The sequence below is a fragment of the Lissotriton vulgaris genome, chromosome 7, assembly GCF_964263255.1.
Source record: "Lissotriton vulgaris chromosome 7, aLisVul1.2, whole genome shotgun sequence".
NCBI classification, from domain to species: domain Eukaryota; kingdom Metazoa; phylum Chordata; class Amphibia; order Caudata; family Salamandridae; genus Lissotriton; species Lissotriton vulgaris.
Window position 1 is genome coordinate 1,101,780,002 of NC_141695.1, and position 19,645 is coordinate 1,101,799,646.

General features: G+C 43.9%; 1 protein-coding gene across 1 annotated transcript in view; it reads right to left on the bottom strand.

The window, feature by feature from the left end:
- LOC147702976 (solute carrier family 22 member 4-like) overlaps window positions 1-19,645 on the bottom strand; it is a 400,838-nt gene that overhangs the window by 163,012 nt on the left and 218,181 nt on the right. The window contains exon 4 of the mRNA XM_086931556.1: window positions 6,553-6,724. Coding sequence (XP_086787682.1) covers window positions 6,553-6,724 — 172 coding nt within the window. The remainder of the gene's footprint in view (window positions 1-6,552; window positions 6,725-19,645) is intronic.

Sequence of the window (19,645 nt, forward strand, 5' to 3'; positions counted from 1 at the left end):
ACTTTAATGGAGGCTGCTCCTTTGTTAAGACAAGCCGCGTCTTGGAGAAAGGTGCTTGGCAGACATTAAAGTGAAAGCATGGTATGGGAGGCTTTTACAACAAAAAAAACATTTGACAACCTAAACAAATGCTTTTTTTGTGTAAAAGCATCCCATACCTCGCTTTCACTTTAATTGCAGCTGCGCACCTGTCTCTAGACACTGGTCATCTAAAGAAAAGGACGTGGCTGCCATTAAAGAGAAAGCCCGGCACAGGGATCTTTTACAAAAAAGCATTTGGAATGGAATAGGTCTCGCATTTGCGAGAGTTTAAGCTATTCGATTAGAATTGTAAATAAAATGCCTTTTTTTTTTTTAAACCAAAACATAATTAAAGGCATTGTCAGTTACAATGCCAATAGCTCAAAGTTGCGTAAATGCAAGATTTCTTGAATTACAAATACTTGTTCACAAAAGTGGCACATTACCTCAGAAGGTCTCTTTCCACTGGTGACCACAAACTTTACTGACATAGTTTAAGGCGAGCTTGTCACCCCGATTAAACATCTGCTTTCAATTGCCTTTATATAGCGCTTACTACACCTGACGAGGCATCGAACAAATGAAGCAGAGGCCTGTTCCTTTAAGTGAAAAGAGGGCAGACTTCTCTCGGTGCACCCATCACTGATCTGATCATGCCTAGGCCTGTCCCACCTTCACTCTTCCACTGCTGCTAAAGTTACCGTACAACTGGATGTCATGAAAAGTGCAGTGTGCCACTCCTGGGGCCAAAATTGTACATGTGCAGTGCCAACCATGGAGGAACGGAAACCCAAAAATAGTGCATGTGCAGTTCCAGCCAGAGTCACCAGTAACACAAAATAGTGCACATGCTGAACCAACCAGTGCTCACTTTAATTTACGGTAGTGTCATTTGTAATGTGACATTCAAAACATATCTTAACGTTGTGTTTACTTTTTGCTTACGGAAAGCTAGTTTTAACAGAAAGTGTCTCACCAGGAGTTTTTTTCAGCTTGTACCAGACTCCTGGCAGTAACTCATTTTTTTTCCAATTGAGAGTAGGCCTTTGCATGAAAAAAGGTTATGAAATACCTGCCAATCTCATAAAAATCGATGCCATTTTACAAAGTCCTAGCCACTGCCAGCAGAGGGCACGCCTATCCTCGTCACTGTGTTTTACGAGTTTATATGTACTCTGAAGTCAGGCTGTCTAGACTATCCAAATCAATAAACAATGTTGAGACCTTTATCGAGGCATTTCACCCATTAATTAATAAGCGCATTTCATTCTGGGACTTGCAGTTATTTTCCTTATTATATCCATTGGCTTAAAAGTGAACCACATAATGCGCTTTCTTGAGGTGTGGGAGAAGCACTTGCGATTTTTTAATACATGTCTTTCCAGGTTCACTTGTGTCAGAATGCTTTATTTCCGGGTTGACTCATCCACCTGAGTAAAACTCCCGAAGCTTCCCAAGCCCCGCCCCAGCTCCCTTGACACCACCCCCTCCCTGAAAAGTGACATCTTGTAATTGGGCTTTTCCGCCCCATCTGTTTTGTTCCTTTTCAGGTATCTGTAATTTTGTACATACAAGGAAGCAAGGGCTACCAAGAGGAATGCGAGGAGGAGGAAGGGCACGTGGATGAGGATGGATTTTAGGAGAAATTAGTGGGGTGGAAGAATAGGGGGTGCAAAGGGGAGGGGGGTAAGAGACTGGACATAATGTGGATATAGCCTGGAAGACAAACAAGTAGATCATGTGAAAAAAATAGGACACCTGGTAAAACAGTGTACAGTCAACGCACGGCAAAGTGAATGACTCATGTGAAAGGATGTCACAGATGAAAGTAGGCAAAAGTGAAAGGAAGACACAAATTCAAGGGATCATACCTCGGAGGGGTGCAGGGGCATGCATGTACTGTTGTGGGAGGGGGTAGGTGGTGTGGGGAAGGGCAGAGGGAGATTAAGAGCGGCTATGCTGCGCAAACAAATGAAGCAACCACAAGGTTAAATTCATGGCAGGAACATGAGCAGAGGTACGTCAACCTAAAAAGAAGTGCGCTTGAAGTTTGGTAAATATCGTGAAGCATAATTGCACATGTATCAGGGGCATTCCTCATAAAAGGAAGGATTCGAAAGCTCAAAAGGAGGGACTACTAAACCTATTGGCCAATCACAAGCTGCCATTTACAAAGAAAAGTAAGAGGAAGCCAATTGAAAAGAAGGCTGGTGCTTAAAGCCCACGTCACGCCTCAAAAAATCAACTCACCCACTCACAATTGCAAGATTATCAGGTTGAGCGTTTTTTAGCACCTACTAGTCCCATCAGGCAAGTGAATGAATGTTGGAAAGAAGCATGTGTTCTGTTCATTCAGAAAGTGAATGAGCAATAAAGATGCCATTAAATCTTGTTTTCATCTTGACATATTTGCTGTCTGCTCAAGGAAAGAGGTCAAATGTCAGTTTGTCTTTTTTAAATTGAGTTTATTTTATTCTCTCTCACTATAGTTAGAGGTTTTTGTCAAGTGAGCTGTCTGAAGATGTCAGTTATTTTTCTCTTAAACATAACATTTGAATGAATAGCCTGTTAATTAATATTACACATAGTTCGGAAACTATCAGGAATTATGAAAGACATTATTTTGTAATAAGAAGTGCGAAAGAGTTAAATAGGAGCAAAACAAACCAGATAACTTTACTTGCTGATATACAAATTACACTAGTTTGCAGAAACACTATTTCCAAACCTTATTGTTTGTACACTATATAGTTTTATCAGTAAAACCACAAGTCAGTGGGAAGGTTTGTGGCCATTTCAATGTAAAATCTACTGATTACGAATGGCAGTGTGCTACCACTTCATGCTTTTAATTATGTATTTAATAACCCCTTGCGTGCTCCCGTCAGCCGTTGGCCGACGGGAGCACTACCTCCCTAGTGCTGCCGTCGGCCAACGGAGCCCCGCCCACCGTTTGGACGCCCGCATCGTGGAGGAAAAACCGCTGCAGTTTAGGCGTTAAAAGTGATAGTTTTTAAACATGATTTGAGAAACATTACTGCCCCCGCCCTGATGGCAATGCTGTTAATGAACTAAGAGGCAAGTCAGGGGTCAGGTGTATCCTCTGGCTAGATTTGAATTATATATGGAAAAAAAGTTTAGCCTATTCAAGCAAAAGAGTTTTTTGATCAGCACACATGCCGATCTCGCACATTTGGAAGGTGTTCTAATATGTGATAACAAAGAAAATGGCAGTTCAATTAATTAAAATAGTTGCCCACGTTCACATAATTTGAAACCAGTTTATGGTCCAAGAGCATTTCAAAAAGGTAGAGCAGATTATTTAAGTCACTAGACCTTCAGGTTTATGATTTTTCGAGGCCTGGACATCGAGGAACAGGATGCCTCGCAGAGCAGCACATACGCTGCCCAGACTGGACCTAAAAAGAAAGAGGGATATTTTTCAAACATAATTGGGGCTTTTATTTTCCCCATTGAATTATATTGAAGTGGGGCAATGTCAGGTGTGAGCAAGTTGATTTAGAGCCATTTTTTGCTTTAACATCAGGAGTCTTCGCCGCCTGAATCGGGTCTGTTGGCCTGTATGCTCTGCTTTGTCCAGGATTCACCAACTCCCTTGCTTATATGTCCTGCTTATCTGCAGCTTTACAAAGAATTAGGTACACGGCAAAGTCAGCAAATTCCCATAACAAACGACTGGTCCCTTCTTGTATAGTACATGGATTGTGTGTGACATGAGAGGACAAAGTACCCCTACATCAAACCTAAAAAGAATTTAGATCAAAGGGGAATATGAAACGTGCAACCTGAGGGAAATACATTGCTTGCTGTGTGCATCTTTCACAGCTGGCCTTGTGCACAAATGCTATCCCTTTTGAAGGGAGAAAAAATAATTACACAGTAAAGGTATCATTCTAATAAACAATTATTGTAAAATACGTTTTACGGCCCTTCACACCCTCTTAAAAAAGAACCAGTGTCTGCTTCTTTATCAGCGCCCAGGGTTATGAGGAAATGAAATATACAGAGCCCAAGATCAGTTTGAGATAATCATTAAAGCTTGAAGTGTACCTGTCTGTTGAGACACTCCTTTATTGCATAAGCAACTCCCCTGCCAACTTGAAGTATAACCCTCAGCCGCAACATATATACACAAACATTGCAACATATAAACACATAAATTCATCTCAAGCAACGTCTTGTGGAGACCAAGAGGTAGGAAAGTCATTCTAGCAGCCAGTTAGATTTGTTGGCTCCAAAGTCTATTCCTTCAATGCTTACTGCATCTAAAAATCATTAACCGTTCTAGTATCTATTCTTGTGACTCAAGATGGTGCTTTGTGTGGTCCAAGGAGCACAGTAGAGAATTCAAGTGGGAAAGTTTATTAATCAACTTACACAACATTCCAAGATGTCTTTAAAGGAGACAGGGCCAACCTAAAATCACACCAGAATTGAAACAAGCCACAAAATAACATCCTTGCTTTACAGTTCCCCAAACACAGATTAAAGACCAACACATTAACACAAGCAGTTTGTTATTTCATTCCACGCACAACCCCAATAAGACTATCCAGCACTCATCCTACCCACCCCACATTCCACTTCCCCATTACGCTCTGCAATACCACCCTCTTACGCAGTCACTTTCTCACACTGTCTTTTCAACAGCTCTTCATCACTCACCCGCATAGCTCTACTATTCCCTTTGTTCAGCTCACCTCTACCAACTTTACTTCCTCCTGCCTACGCAAGTCTCTTTTCTGCAAAGCTACATGACATCTGTTACACTTTGACCCTTATTCAGCATCAGAAAATTATCTTTCGCCTCATTCACTAAAAAACGGGGCTCACTTTTTAAAATACCATCCAGCAGTCTACCCAACTTAACCTTAACCCTGCCACCACATTTTAGTCAACCACCTTGCCTTAACGGAACTAATCAATCTCTTCACTTTCTTCTTGTACTCTTTTCTTCCTCTGGATTCTCCATTTTAACCAAGATAATAACAAACGCATCCCAGCCTCATTTAATCTGCTCAACTGGCATAAACACACACCAGAGACTTGGGGCCTAATTTAGATCTTGGCAGAGGGGAAAATTCAGTCACAGACGTTGCGGATATGCCGTCAGCCGTATCACGATCCCATTATACTCCATGGAGGTTAAATACGGCAGACGGGATATCCGTCATGTTTGTGACGCAGTATTCCATGCACTGAGATCTAAATAAGGCCCTTCATTTTTTGTGTAGTGATGTGCCCACACAACTTACAGTAATTTGCAAGGCCTCCTTTACCAACCTACACACTCTTGTCTGTGGTTTGGATTTGTACACAGACATTTTGAATTACATTCTTAGTCAGAAAAGACAGATGGTCACTTGATGTCAGTTGTACATCACTGGCAATTACAACAATTTGGGGAACCCTTGCTTAAACAAACCTGAGGTGAAACTTCAATGGAACTTCTGGTGGTAATTTCACTCATGAATATAGCCTCCCCTCATTACGAAAATTAACCCACCAAGACCCTTGCAAAAATTCCATTTTCTTTCATGAAATTTATGGGATAGTGAAATTTAACCCAACATTTTTCCATGTTTTGCCCAGCACATTCACATATTTCTGCTTCCTTTTGCCTTCAATCAATTGCTTCACATTCCATAACTGGTCCACAAGAATTCGGTCTTAGTTTTCCCTTTGTTAAAGACTCCCCTCACAGACCCTGAAGTGCTAACTGGATCAGTTTTCCCCTAACACCACCTGGTGGAATACATTTCTTTCTTTGTTCCAACACACTATTCTCAATAGATCATTTTTCTGCTACCTTAAGAATTATTGTACAGGACTGCCCAACAGCTTTTCTCTGCCACCTCACTACATCAGTATGCAAACTCTAGAATTACCATGTCTTTTTCAGTTACCTCCAGAAACTGGTTTTATGAATTCCACCTTCACCACATACCGCCACACCACTCGCACTGCTCGCCTCAGGCGCTCCTTCTCTTTAGTCATCCATCCTTTCTTTCTCATCCTAACATCTGCAAGGGAACTGTGGTGTTGAGGAGTAGGCTGCAAGTATGCACCAAAGGACCACACGCACACCGCAGTTTCGGTAGTGGTCTAAACTGAGACGTGCCTGGCTCCCTGGGCTTTTTATTCAATATTTCTGCCCGTACTCATTATACTCACGCACGCGGGGTCTTCAACTTTACCCCTGTGCGTAACATACAATAGGTGTCGCCCAGCTCCTGGTGACACCACAGGAACCACGAAAGACAGGCCTTCGAACCAGGAAAATATTCAACTTTATTATGACATGCCTACATTCCTTCAATCAATTGTGCCAACCTTGGAATCCTCGAATCCATACTTTATTTTAAAATTGAAATACAGTAGTATGTATTGCATCATGCAATATAAATATTATGACAATTCTCAGTTGACTTCCGAATCCAAACACGACAAATGCCCGTCATTCAGAGAAAGTATTTGGAAGGCCAAGGTTGGCCACGCTGGTCTACTCACCACCACAGCGGGATGCAGAAGAAGCCAGGAATGGACAGAGCCAGGAGCAGCATTCGCCAGCCTCGGATGAAGTAAGCAAACAGGGGCAGTACCATGTAGCCAACTGCGAAACACACGCACACTCCTAGCGTGGAGTATATAACACGAGCAGATTTGCCAAGAATTTCTGTTCCTGTTCAAAACAAGAGTAGCACACATTAGTATTTGACTTCTTTCCAAGAAGTGCTGTTTTAGCAGAATCATCCAAATAAGCTAAACCGAATGGAAAGTTCTTAACCGAATGAGCTCTCTTGCTGGCAAATTAGGGCTTGCTTTAGAGCCTGGCCGATGGGTAACTCCATCACAACGATACAGTTATATCCGATTCACCTTATCGCAAGTGCATTATATCCTATGGCCCTTGTAACAGTACTGATGGGACTTTCATCAAGGCTGACGGAGTAACCCGTCTGCTAAACTCAAAACCAGACCCTTAGTCACTTAATGGTCCATGACTTGACATTTGGCTCGATTTCATCATCATCATCATCATCATCAAAGCTTTATTTCGATATACAGAATATCATAAAAGCACATAGAAATATAAAACCACAATTCATTAGCATTACATTTTTTTAAAAAGAGATTATAATAAAAGACCATTCCTATTTCAATAAATATTTTAAAAAACATGTTAAACTTTAACAGCTTTGTGAATATTTTTTAAAAAAAAGCTAAAACTAAAATCATCTAATAGCCTTCAATCTAATCAGCCAGGCCCAACTAAGAAATTTGGCCACCCCACACACTAAGGTTGTACTAGTGTCAGCCTTGAGTATTCTGAGTGCAGAGGAGTGGTCCCTGGTTCCAAGCAACAGACACACAGGTTTGAGCCATTTCTGCCTGGGGTTTGCGTAGGCTGGGCATACAAAGAAGACATGAGGGATGTTTTCAGTGATACCTTCACAGATTGAGCAGTCAGAAGAGGTTTGGTACGGGGGCTTCCACTTGCAGGTGTAATCACGGAGGGGGAGTGTTCCCAACCTGAACTGGATGAAAAGGTATCTATTTCTTGGTTTCTTAATGAAATCCAAGTAGGACTCCAAGAGAGGCTTTAATTTATGTTGTCTAAATGCCTCAGTCAGCCTACCTTGGTTTGGGTCCCTTTGTTCTTGATCATCAACCCATGTCCAGTAGGCTCGCTTAGTTTCAGTCTTGGATAAAGAGACCCCAGGCTCCCAGTCAGTTGGCAAGCCAGATTCGCGCAGGAGCTTCTTTATATTACGAATCCAGCTAATTTTATGAGCACCATGGAGATTCATAACTTCTCTCAAACCATCTAAATACCTTGATAGCTCCGGTGTCCGCCATAACCGAGCCCAGTATAAAAGAGGGCGTAACCTGGCTAGTTCCTAGATAGAGCGGTGACCCAGATCACTCAATAGTGGTATGATGGGAGTACCCCTTGGAAGCGATACCAGCTCCCTAAGAAACTTATTCTCTGAAGTGACCAGGGCATCAACACACTCAAAGCCCCACATCTCTGCACCATAAAGGGCGCAACCCACTGCTTTTGCAGCGTAAATATCCAAAGCGGGAGCAATGGGCTTAGAGATGGATGTACGATGTTCTCGCCCTAAAACTCCAACTACCCTTTTATGATTTAATGCCATTTTGTGAATGTGTGGCTGCCACTTTAATTTATCCGAAATTCTAATTCCCAAGTAGTCAAATTCTTTTACGAGTTCCAGTGACACCCTGTCCAAGGAAAGGGCGGATCTGGATGACCTACTAGGATTAAAATAAAGGAGCTTTGTTTTCGAGGTATTTATGACAAGACCCCTAAGCTTACAAAACAGACAAAAGCGGTCCAGCAACTTCTGCAATCCTGCGGGAGTTTTTGATACCAACAGCGTATCGTCCGCAAAGAGGAGAGCAGGGACTTTATCACCCGCCAGGACCGGGGCATCAGCGTTTATTTCTAGCAAAAAAGAGACTACACCCTTCACAAATAACGTGAAAAGTGTCGGGGCTATCACAAAGCCCAGGCATACCCCTGGAATCACGGGGATTCTATCATTTCTTTGCTCTTGTGATCCCCATCTAATACGGGCGTAGGTACCATCATGCATGCGTGCCAGGAGATTCAAAATTGGTAAAGGAATCCCCATCTCCTCCAAGATCAGCCAGAGGCGGTCTCGGGGGACCAGGTCAAACGTGGTCTTCAATTCAATAAATGCCAAATAAAGACCGCCTTTGCCAATGGTAACCACCTTCCAGTGTAAGAGCACCAGCCTAAACGCTTGATCTACCGTGCCTGTGCAAGCCCTAAAGCCTGCCTGAAAGGGTGAGATGATGTTATTATCCTCAGCCCAAGAAAGAATCCTCTCCAAGAGTACCCTGCCAACCAATTTCTGCCCCACATCTATAAGACTAATTGGGCGATAGTTGGCAGGGTCCTCCCTGGGGCCCTTCTTGTAAATAGGGATCACTTCTGCCGCCTTCCATGAGTTTGGGACAGGTGAACCTTCCAGCAAAGCATTTGTCAGGATTGCAAAGTAAATGGCCCAACCATCAGGATTGGCTTTAAAAAGGTCGCCAGGTACACCGTCCTGCCCTGGGGCTTTAGCAGGTACAATTTTAGCTATTGCAGCCAGGACCTCTTTTTTATCAACTCTAGTGAGAGGAGCATGTCCAGATCCAACGTCCAGGGCACCGCTCAAATGCCCTGCTGTTCCGGGCAGTTCACTACCACCATAGAGTTTACTAAAGTGCTCAAACCATTCATTATCTGTAATATGGTTGGGGATTTGGTCAGGATCACAACCATTCGATCTTCTGACTAAGGCCCAAAATAGATCACCATTCTTGGTTTTACTTGCATCTCTAAGGCTTTCCCAATGGGATTCTTCCCACTCCCTTTTAGCTGTTGTTATAGCTTGTCTATAATGCAGTCTGGCCAGCCGAATAGCTACTGGGTTACATGATTTGATTGCAAGAATTAAGTTATTTTTCATCATTCTACAATTGCTATCAAACCATTTCTGCACCGGTTTTACAGTTGTCGAACTCTTTTTCCCTGGAACTATAAACAGTTTGCCATTCTGGTCCATAGTATCAGTGTAGATGGCTTCTGCCTCTACAGGGCCAGCCGCACCATTACATGCTGCAGAAAGCCTTTGGGACTGCTCACTAAGGATTCCATCCAGCGCACTCAGTCTGGTTTCGTCCATACTAAACTTAGGCCACTTGAGGAATCTATTGCAATTGGATGGTATAGTTCGCTTGGTTGTTAGCCTCGCACTATTTGATGGGGTATGTTCCCTTCTCTGCCACAAATCCACTAGTGTGAGGGACAAGGGGTTATGGTCACTCTCCACTGATGGTATAATGACCATATCCACCACTGACTTCCATGCTCTCCTGTCTACCATTATATAGTCGATTCTACTCTCACACAATACTCTGTTGTATGTATTTGCCCCCTGAGCATCGGAGCTGGTGTGACCATTCACAGCTCTTAGACCTGTTTCAATCGCTAGATCATTCAGTTGAATAACTACTGGAGACCATCTCCTCACAGGCGAGAGGAAAAGGGGCGGAACGCCCCATTGGGCATTATCTTCATGCACTCCAAGAATGTCATCTACTGCCAAAGGTTCAAACGAGCAGTTAAAGTCCCCAGCAACCAAAATTACAGAGTCAGGGGAACACATTTTAAGCAGATCAGTTAAAATATCAATAGTAGTGGATTTAGCCCCTCCTTGGGTACCTCTAGCATATACATTAAAGAGTTCCCAAGTGGGGACACCATTCATACCCCCAATGGAAAGTTTCATTATATCCAAAGATGAACAAGTGTGGTGAGTAATCTTGAGATTAAAATCAACCCTTACCCATACCATAAGCCATCCAGAGGGACGACCACGCCCCACCGTGGTAGCAGGTACATAAAAACAAGAAAATCCCTGCTTATATAGAGGTTCAAGGCTCCATGTCTCCTGAAACATACATATGTCATACCCATTAATAAAATTATTCCAATCCGGTAATGAAAGCTTGTTTCGCGACCTGCCACATTCCACAAAACAAGTTTGGGATTATTACTATGAGCCTTATCGGAAATTGGGACACATGGGGTTTCACCTAAGTCCTGGCTAGGTCCAATAATAGAGTTTCTCAGAATGTTTAATGCTAAATTTGAGGACTCATGCCCCACGGACTGTCGTAATGTAAATGAATTGGGAGAGCAACCACCCGAAGGGGAAGGCAGATTATTCAATTCTCTTACTCCATCATCGAGTCAATCACAGCCTCCAGACAATCAAAGCGGTTGTGACTGAGAAAAGTGTCCATGTGAAGGGGGGGCATATGCCATCCCCCCTGAGGTGGTCCCCTCCCGCTCCGCTGTACCAATGTCCAACCATCTAACTGTGGGGTAAAATAACCTGGGGGATAAAAGTAGGTCAATGGGAGAGAGTGAATAGTCGTTCCTGTACTAGGGTATCTCCAGTTACAAATATAATCAACATTTCTAGGGTTGTTAAAATTGATCAAAATGCAGTCGCCCCTTATATTTTTTGTCAGATGACCAACCCATGGAACCCCTCCGAATCATAAGTAATTTACCAACAAGATGCGGGGGCAGGGGTCTGTTCGTGTTTAACCAATGTACGACCCTATTCCAAAGTTTGGTGGGGGTTTCAACCTCATCTTTGCCCAACTTTGGTACCCTGGCTAAAACAACCACAAGTGGACAAACCTCCGGGGGTAAGTTTAAGGTTTTTTTTCCCTATATTAGATTGAGTAGTAGGGACCTCCCCACCTGGCATGTCTTGTGGTGGATTATGTTTTTGCTGACATGGGCTATTTATATTGGCAGGTGCTTTGTCCTTTATAGGGGGTGTAGCTGTAGGTGCAGGTGAAACCAGATGGGCTGTATTTGATACTATTATTTCTTTATGGGTGGCTGGAGCTGGAGCAACAGCCTTTTCCCTGTGGGTTTAACTAATGATTTAGTAACTGTAGAAGAATTATCCCTTATGGTGGGTTCTACAATTCCCTTAATGTCACGCTCGATCCTTTTTAAATGGACCTCGATCTTGCTCAGCCTATCCTCTAGTGGTGCTAAAAGGAGCCTGAGAGTCTCATAGATGGCATTTGACTCAGCCTCAGGCATCCCCTCCCGTTCCCCTTGACTGGGCAAACCGCCTGTTACCTGGCTCGCCCTACACGGCAGTGAGGAATCAGCTGAGCCCGGGACAGGGTTTGCAGAAGGCTGCTCCAGGCTGACAGTATTTTCTTTCATGACTTTTCGGGCTTTCCTTTTCCTCCCACCAATGTTATTTACTAGTCCTTGTTTATTTTTTGGGATTGCCCCTGGGTCTCTCCAGCACTGTTGCCTAGTATTGTGCACCTTAACTATATTAGGCACAGAAGGAAACCTTTGGGGAGATAACAACAATGATTCAGATGCCGTGGACTGGCTACTAATTGAAGCCTGAGACAAATCGCAAGTGGGGAGCTGTGGGGTGGGGAGTTCTAAAATTGGGGAAACACTTAAACCACTATTAGCATTTAGGTTAACAGGAGTCTGCGCATTCGCAATATGTCACATTGAAGACCTTCTTGCAATAGCCAATTCCTGGGAGACACGTCGCTTCATTATAGTAATCCCCTCATCAACAACACAGTTCATCCTCGTTATGAACTGGTCCATGGCTCCCGTGAAATTGGCAGTGTCCGTTCGCCCCTTAACCTCCTTAGGCGGCATTGCAAAAATCCCAGTACACTACAATAATGTACAATTAGCAAAGTACTCACAAAGGTAGGCAAATGAAAGGGGGATGGCCCGCCCCGGCCCTCTCCGGTCTCAAACGGGCTTAAACGGGTCCGCCCTTGGCCCGGGCTTTGCCCGGGCGCTCCCGCGCGCGACTCGCGGGGCGAGAGGCGTTTCTCTCTCTTAACGCGCCTCCGGGCGCTCTGCTGGCGTCACTCGCTCGATTTCAACATCACCAATAAAAAAGTGGCCCAAATTGGTACTGAATGTACACCATGTCACAGGGAGCCAGTATATAAAGGATGAATACAGATTCTTTTTCCAGTATTTTCATGTCATGCAGCAAGATGGGTGAGCCCCGCAAACCCACCCCAAGGCACCCAGGAAGCCCACTAGCCCATGTGCACATACATGCATGTACACATTTCAATACAGAAAATGCAGTATGGCAATTGCAATTGTCATGAAGAGATTTTACCACTGCCTCTCATTGCAATTATTATAGCACCGATTTCAAAAGCAAAGCAACCAAGATAACTTAACTGTAAAACCCCCCTTTTTTTCTACATTTTTTTTTTATTCGTTTGTGAAACCCCCTTTTAGATGGCCACAACGCAAGTCAGGGTTACTGGGAAAACAGTGGGGTTAGAAACCTTTTACACCTGATGTCCCATGGCCCGACCTACTGTTGGTCCTGTGTAACTGGGCCAAATACTAGTCCTGCAACACTTGAATCAGGCAACCTGAAGCTCTTCAGGCGTAGCTCATAACTTAAAATACCCAAAGTGACCCCAATACGTTGATTGTATTTACTTTGTGTAATAAAGCAGTGTTTATTATCATTATAAACACAGCACAATAAAACCACATAGTCACCTCTCAAGGCTAGCGACCTACAGGCACATGCATCAAAATTGCTTTTGCGATTCCTTAATTGCGAAAAATAAGGAATCGCAATTAAGAAATCACAAAATGCAATGCATCAAGAAATCGCAGAAAAAAATGTGATTTCTTAATATTCCTTAATTGCGACTCGCAATTACGAGTCGCAATTAAGGAATACCTCCCCATTCATTCCTATGGGCCTAGAGGCCCATAGGAATGAATGGGACAACATTCTCAATTTACGATTAGCAATTAGCGAATCGCAAATTCAGAATGCGATTTCAAGGGTGCAGGGGTATCCAAAGGACACCCTATCGCACCCCTGAAATCAATCTGTGCACATATGTTGTGCACACACATGCCCTAAGGGCATGTGTGTGCACAACATGAAACTTTGAAATACTCACAAAAGTGCATTTTTTAAAGTTTGCGCAAATTACCATGAGGTTCAACCTCATGGTAATTTGCTCCCCCTAATTGCGAAATCGAGGCGGTCACAGACAGGGACTACTTTCAGATGCAGCGGCTCCTACTTCCTGGTTCTTGTCTGTAAGGTACTGAAGCAGCTGCAATGCTGCAGAGCGGCTTCTGGTTTGGCCCTGAGTTCCTCTGCTGGTTGCAGAGAATTCTCTGGCACGGATCACAACCTCAACAGTCCTAGTTGAGCCCTCCAAGCATCTGGTGATCAAGGGTACGGTAAAGGTCCCATTCAGGTTGGATCATCTGATCAGTGGCCCCTGACTATCTCAGTGGCCACTCCTGGCATACAGGGAGTCACAAACAATTGCCTCAGTTGCAATGGGCGATAGCCCTAACAGTTTCAGTGCAATTGGTGATGGCCCCAAAAGTCTCAGTGGATCCCTCCTGGCATACATTTGGTCACAGAAATGGGCGATAGTCCCAGTGAGATCAGTGACACCAGGCAACAGACCTCAACTTCATGAAACAAATGTGGGATCACACTGCTTCACCTCCCAGCAGGTTCACCCCTAGGCATCTTGGTCAATGCAGTTCGCCAAGTGTGTGTACTTGCAAAGTCTCTCGAGTGTTTCACCAGGTTGGTGCAGATTGGTGCTGGCCATCTCTAAACACGTGTTTCTGGATTGTTATCCGTCATCAGAAGAGATTAGGAAATTCAAATGTAAGGGGTTGCTGAGCAGGCTACCAAAATATTCTTGGTTCTTAGTAACTCTCCAGGTGCACAGGTGCCTCTTCATGAGCTTGTCAGCTCAAATGGCTCGAGGGAGCCTTTTAAACAGGAAGCAAATGTGGGGTCACACTGCTTCACCTCCCAGCAGGTTCGCCTCTAGGCATCATGGTCAATGCAGTTCGTCAAGTGTGTGTTCTTGCAAAGTCTCTGGTTGCCGAGACTTCTCTGGCACGGATGACAACCTCAACAGTCCTTGTGGCCCCCTCCAAGCATCTGGGGATCAAGGGTACGGTAAAGGTCCCATTCAGGTTGAATCATCTGATCAGTGGCCCCTGACTATCTCAGTGGCCACTCCTGGCATACAGGGAGTCACAGACAATTGCTTCAGTTGCAATGGGCGATAGCCCTAACAGTCTCAGGGCAATTGGTGATGGCCCCAAATGTCTCAGTGGATCCCTCCTGGCATACGTTTGGTCACCGAAATGGGCGATAGTCCCAGTGAGATCAGTGACACCAGGCAACAGACCTCAACTTCATAGCAGCCCCAATGAGGAGGGCCTACTTCTACCAGAGAATGGACAGCTCTCTTGTAACATCGGTACAAAGTGGAGCAGGCACCTCACACTCCACTCACTCAGATCCACTCAACAGGACCCCCTGTGCCTTGCTCCCCCAGGCTCCCTCCTTCTCCTCACAAGGCACACTGGCCGTTGTAGGGAAGCAGAAAGCTGGTGCTCCAGGCGTAGGACAAGTGTTCTTGGCTCCTGGTTGATAGCTCCTCACCCTGATGGCAAACTGACATACTTAGGTCTCCAGTCTTGGTTACAACTTGAAGTCTTGGTGATCTCATTTCTCCTAATGAACCATGCTGTTGGAACAAGTGAGGGTCTCAGACACCCACCTTTGTAGTGCAAATCCAGACACATATGTTATCTAGTGTTTGAGTCATTGAAATTTGGGTTGCGGGTGTCAGCTCCTTTACTGTGCTCTCTTTCCAATGCTCTTTGCCAATGGGACAGCCTGCCACAGCAGGAGTGGCTCTAATCTCACAGACCCACAACACAAGCCAACAGAGTAATCAGGGGTCACACCTGGGTGTCAGCCCATAGCGAAATATGCCTCATAAACGTTCAAAGGCCTAATCCTTTCTCTCTATCAAAATTCCCTAGTCCACAGTGCAAAGCTTAGCATATCCCATCATCTCCATCTCCCTGACAATGAGCTCAGGCCCCACTGCCCAGTAACTCTTCCTGGAATCAAATAGACCTTTGATGTGCACAGAGGATGCTCTGCTCCCCTCCCTCAAGTGTTTGTTCCCATCTCATGTCAGCAATCCACATCTCCTGTCTGGGGGTTGCAGTCCTCACCTTCACGAACCTCTCCAGGCCCTTATGCACCATACACTGGCACACACAAGCAAGCATCACACTCTGTACGTTGCTACACACAATGCATGCAAGAGTGAGTTAAATACACAAGAAACAAAACACAAAAAAGGACCCCCCCAATCCCCAGAAAATTACTTCTAGGTACAGGACAGGTAGGAAATAACCACTGTAGCAATGATGAATATTCCCCACTAACCTGTTTTTCTCCTTGTTAGGTTTAATCATCAAATAAGATATTGACCCAGCTCAATTACTTAGCACGTTTACTTAGTTTGCCATCATTTGTATCACTTGTTTGACAATGTGGTATATAAAATTATTTGTGTAAGCATCACAAAAAAAACATAATTGGTTTAGGATTTTTTTTACATACAATCAAAGACATAAGTACATCATTCACAACCCCACATTTCTCAAAGCTTTCCCATACATACTTTTCACACACACTCAAACAAACTTATTCCAACCACTCATAAATCCCCAGAATTTCTTATTAGCACAACATGGAGTGCATCCTTTTCTTCATCCACAAATGTTGTGTCATATCTGGGGACCGCCACAGACGGACCACACACATTTGGGTGGAATTATCACCTTACAACTACCTTCTTCAGGATATAGATCAATTAATCTTCTTGTCACACAAATGTGGAGTGTGTTCTATATGCAATACAAGCATGGCCAGGGTCAAATATATAATATTGCTATTTCAAATAATCATTCACATGCCATCATAAATAACAACATCCTCATGCTCCAAATTCTCTGAGTACATCCAGGGCGTAATCGTCAGATTCTCTATGTACACCCATTGTGTAGCCTACATTCACCAACTATGTATGTTGTAGATTCATAACTGGTTATAGCCCTGTGTCGCATGGTTTTAAAGATCCACCCCCTCTTTTTTCAGTGCACCATTGTGTGTTACTCTTTTACCCATGTGATTACTATATTAAAGTGCATGCCTGAAAACCTTATATTATCTATTTTCCATACCTCTCATGGGTTCTCAGCACCTAATAATGGGACTAGATTGCAGTAAAAATGGAATTTCAACTAGCTATACACTAAGGTAAAATGAAACTACCAAAGAAAATAACTCTCCAACGTGGTCTCTGTTCTTTGCTTTTTCCGAATCCCAATGTATTTTGCCTACAGATAAGGGAAGGCATACAATGAAAAAATAAAATGATAACCCATTGTAATTATTTTATTTTCCGTCCTTGCTTAGCTGGGTAGAGGCGGGGCGGAGCTGCTCTGCTCTGCTCACAGAGCAGGGCAGGAATAGTTTACCCATTCTAAGTGCGCAAGACGCTTTGGCTGGCCGTCTTGGGCGGACCAAACTGTCATGCACACTTTGCATGTTCTACACCAGGCTGCATTACAGCCTGGGTGCAGAACATGCCCAGCCTACCATTCCCTGACTGAGCCCTACCACAGCGCTCAGACTAATCACAACGCTGAATTGCCTTGTTGTGAATGGCTATGGGGAGCTGGGTGCTTCCTACTTCCTTCTCTGGAAGTGGGCGAAGAGGAACGAGAGGTGACGGCAGTAACAGGCAAGTGTTTTAGTTTTTTAATTCCCTTGCGCTTCGTCCCAGACTGCCGTTAAATACCAGCCACCACTGTTAATGAGTACACAGCCAGTAGCCATTACATGAATGGGCCCTACTTCAGTGACACAGGAAAAAAGCCTGTTCACAGTACTGATTACTACTGCACACAAAATGGGTATGCTGACCTAATGTTATTTAACTCCAGGTGAGGGCAGCAGGGTAGTTTTTATTGCGCCCCTTCCAGTCTAACAATGCCACATTACCATCAGACATGGCTAGGCCAAGGCGCATATAAACAATCTGTGTTTCCCCAATATCAAAAATCATTACCAGGGTTCCAGATAACCATGCACTGGGGCACTCAGGACAGGGGTGCACATCCATTATCTTGCAGGGGACTTTTCCGTCCCAACATTAATTCTCTGCATAATTTAATATTATATTATATGAAATAAGAGACAGCACACATGCACTCCCAGGCACCCTGAATGCCACCGCCCATGACAAAAGCCTGCCCAACTATACCAGACAAGACCTATGACCCCAGGTAACTATGACAACTACTCTTCATTTTCTGATCCATCTGCTTTTGCATGAAGCTACAAAAGAGGGAAGTAATAGGTAGGAAATGTGCTTAAAAACCTTTTCATCCACCTTGGTAGTGATCTCTCTGTAAGGATTGTGTGAGGGGAAAGAGAAGAGAGCAGTGGCTGCTAGTAGGGAACTGGGGTATCGGGCGTTGAAGAATAAAAAATATAAATAAAACCATTTGTCTTTTCATGGCGGTCTTCTTGCCTCCGTTGTCTCTTCACCGCTTCTCTTCCTGACTCAGAGTGCCGGAAGCAGGAAGCACAGAGGCTCCCCTAAGCCAATCGTGACACTGCTGTCACTTGCATGACAGCAGCGTTGTGATTGGTTTGAGCAACATGGTTGGGCGCTCAGACAGGGAATGGCAGCCTGTGCATGTTCTCCACCCAAGGTGTGCATTATAGCCTGGTTGAGAACATGCTAAGTGTCCATGACTGTTTGGCCGGCCCAAGATTGTGCACAAACTACTACTCCTTTTCCTTGTGACAACAAACCCACCCCGCCCTACCCTAGCCCCATGGCTGTGAAAAATAAAATGATCATAACGTTATCATTTTATTTATCCTATTTCCACTGTTCTGAGAGCAGTGGGGCGAAGCTCCCCCCGCCTTAGCTGAGGAGCCGCTCCTAGAAGAGCGGGCAAAACAGTATACTTCCTGCGGGTCATATCCCACGAATCTCCACTCTGTGTGGACCACGGTAGGAGAATTACTTTACATGTGGGTTCAAAGTCGCTACCCGCTGACCACCTCTCACTGCTTAGGTCATAAGCAGCAACCTGCTTTCCATTTACACATTGGTCTACAAAGGGAGAGTGGAGTGGAAAAGGAAAACATTGGTCAGTTTTCAAGATTTAAATACACTTTAAGGGGAAGATGCCATTTTTCCATTCAGAATATTCCGAACTGTGGTAGAAAGTGGTGCATTTGTAAGCACATTAGGCCAGCCACTACAATAAATAACAAGAAACAAGAACTATCTAAAGTCTAATGCTGCTGATTCACACTGAAAACAGAGGCACGTGTGGGGACACTGTGCAAACGGACGGTCTGTGAATGTTTCGTGTGTGCATACAGTTGCAGCATTGCACTTTGATTTTGCTAAGCTAGGCCAGGAAAGGTCTTGGTTCATTACAGTGCAAAAGCAGACTGGCCCGGACCTCGCCCCTGCATCGCCTGGAGGGATGCCAGGTAGCTGCTCAATAAACTGCTGTAAGGGCAATGGTTAACCTTTCAAATCCAGCTATCACCTTGAGCAAAAAGACTTGGTAAATCAGTTAACCAGAACAGTGCTTTCAGTCCAAAGTACCTCTGCATTATAAATAGGGCTCCCGCTTTTATGGTACTTATTTTTTTAACATTTCCGTCTGTATTTATCCATATTTATTTTTGGATCATTTTATCTGTATTTGTCCATATTGATTTTGTGTTTTTCAGATAAATAAAGTTGTAAAACTGTACATTTCCATATTTATTTAACTAATAGACGTGCAGTCATAATTTGATGTCTGTTGTGTTTTAGCTACTTAAGCTACAAAATATAAGCAGTATATACACTGGTAAATATGAGCATTTTACCACAAATGTATGTTGGCATATGCCGTTATTTAAAGAAATTTCATCCTGTTTTTAAATTTCCAATGTTTTCCATCTGCTCAGCTGTTGGGCTATATTTCATGAAAGACACTTAAAAGAAGACCAATTTTCTGTATTTATCCACTTTTAAAAATAAATGCAGACAGAAAACACAATGATTTCTGTCTGTATTT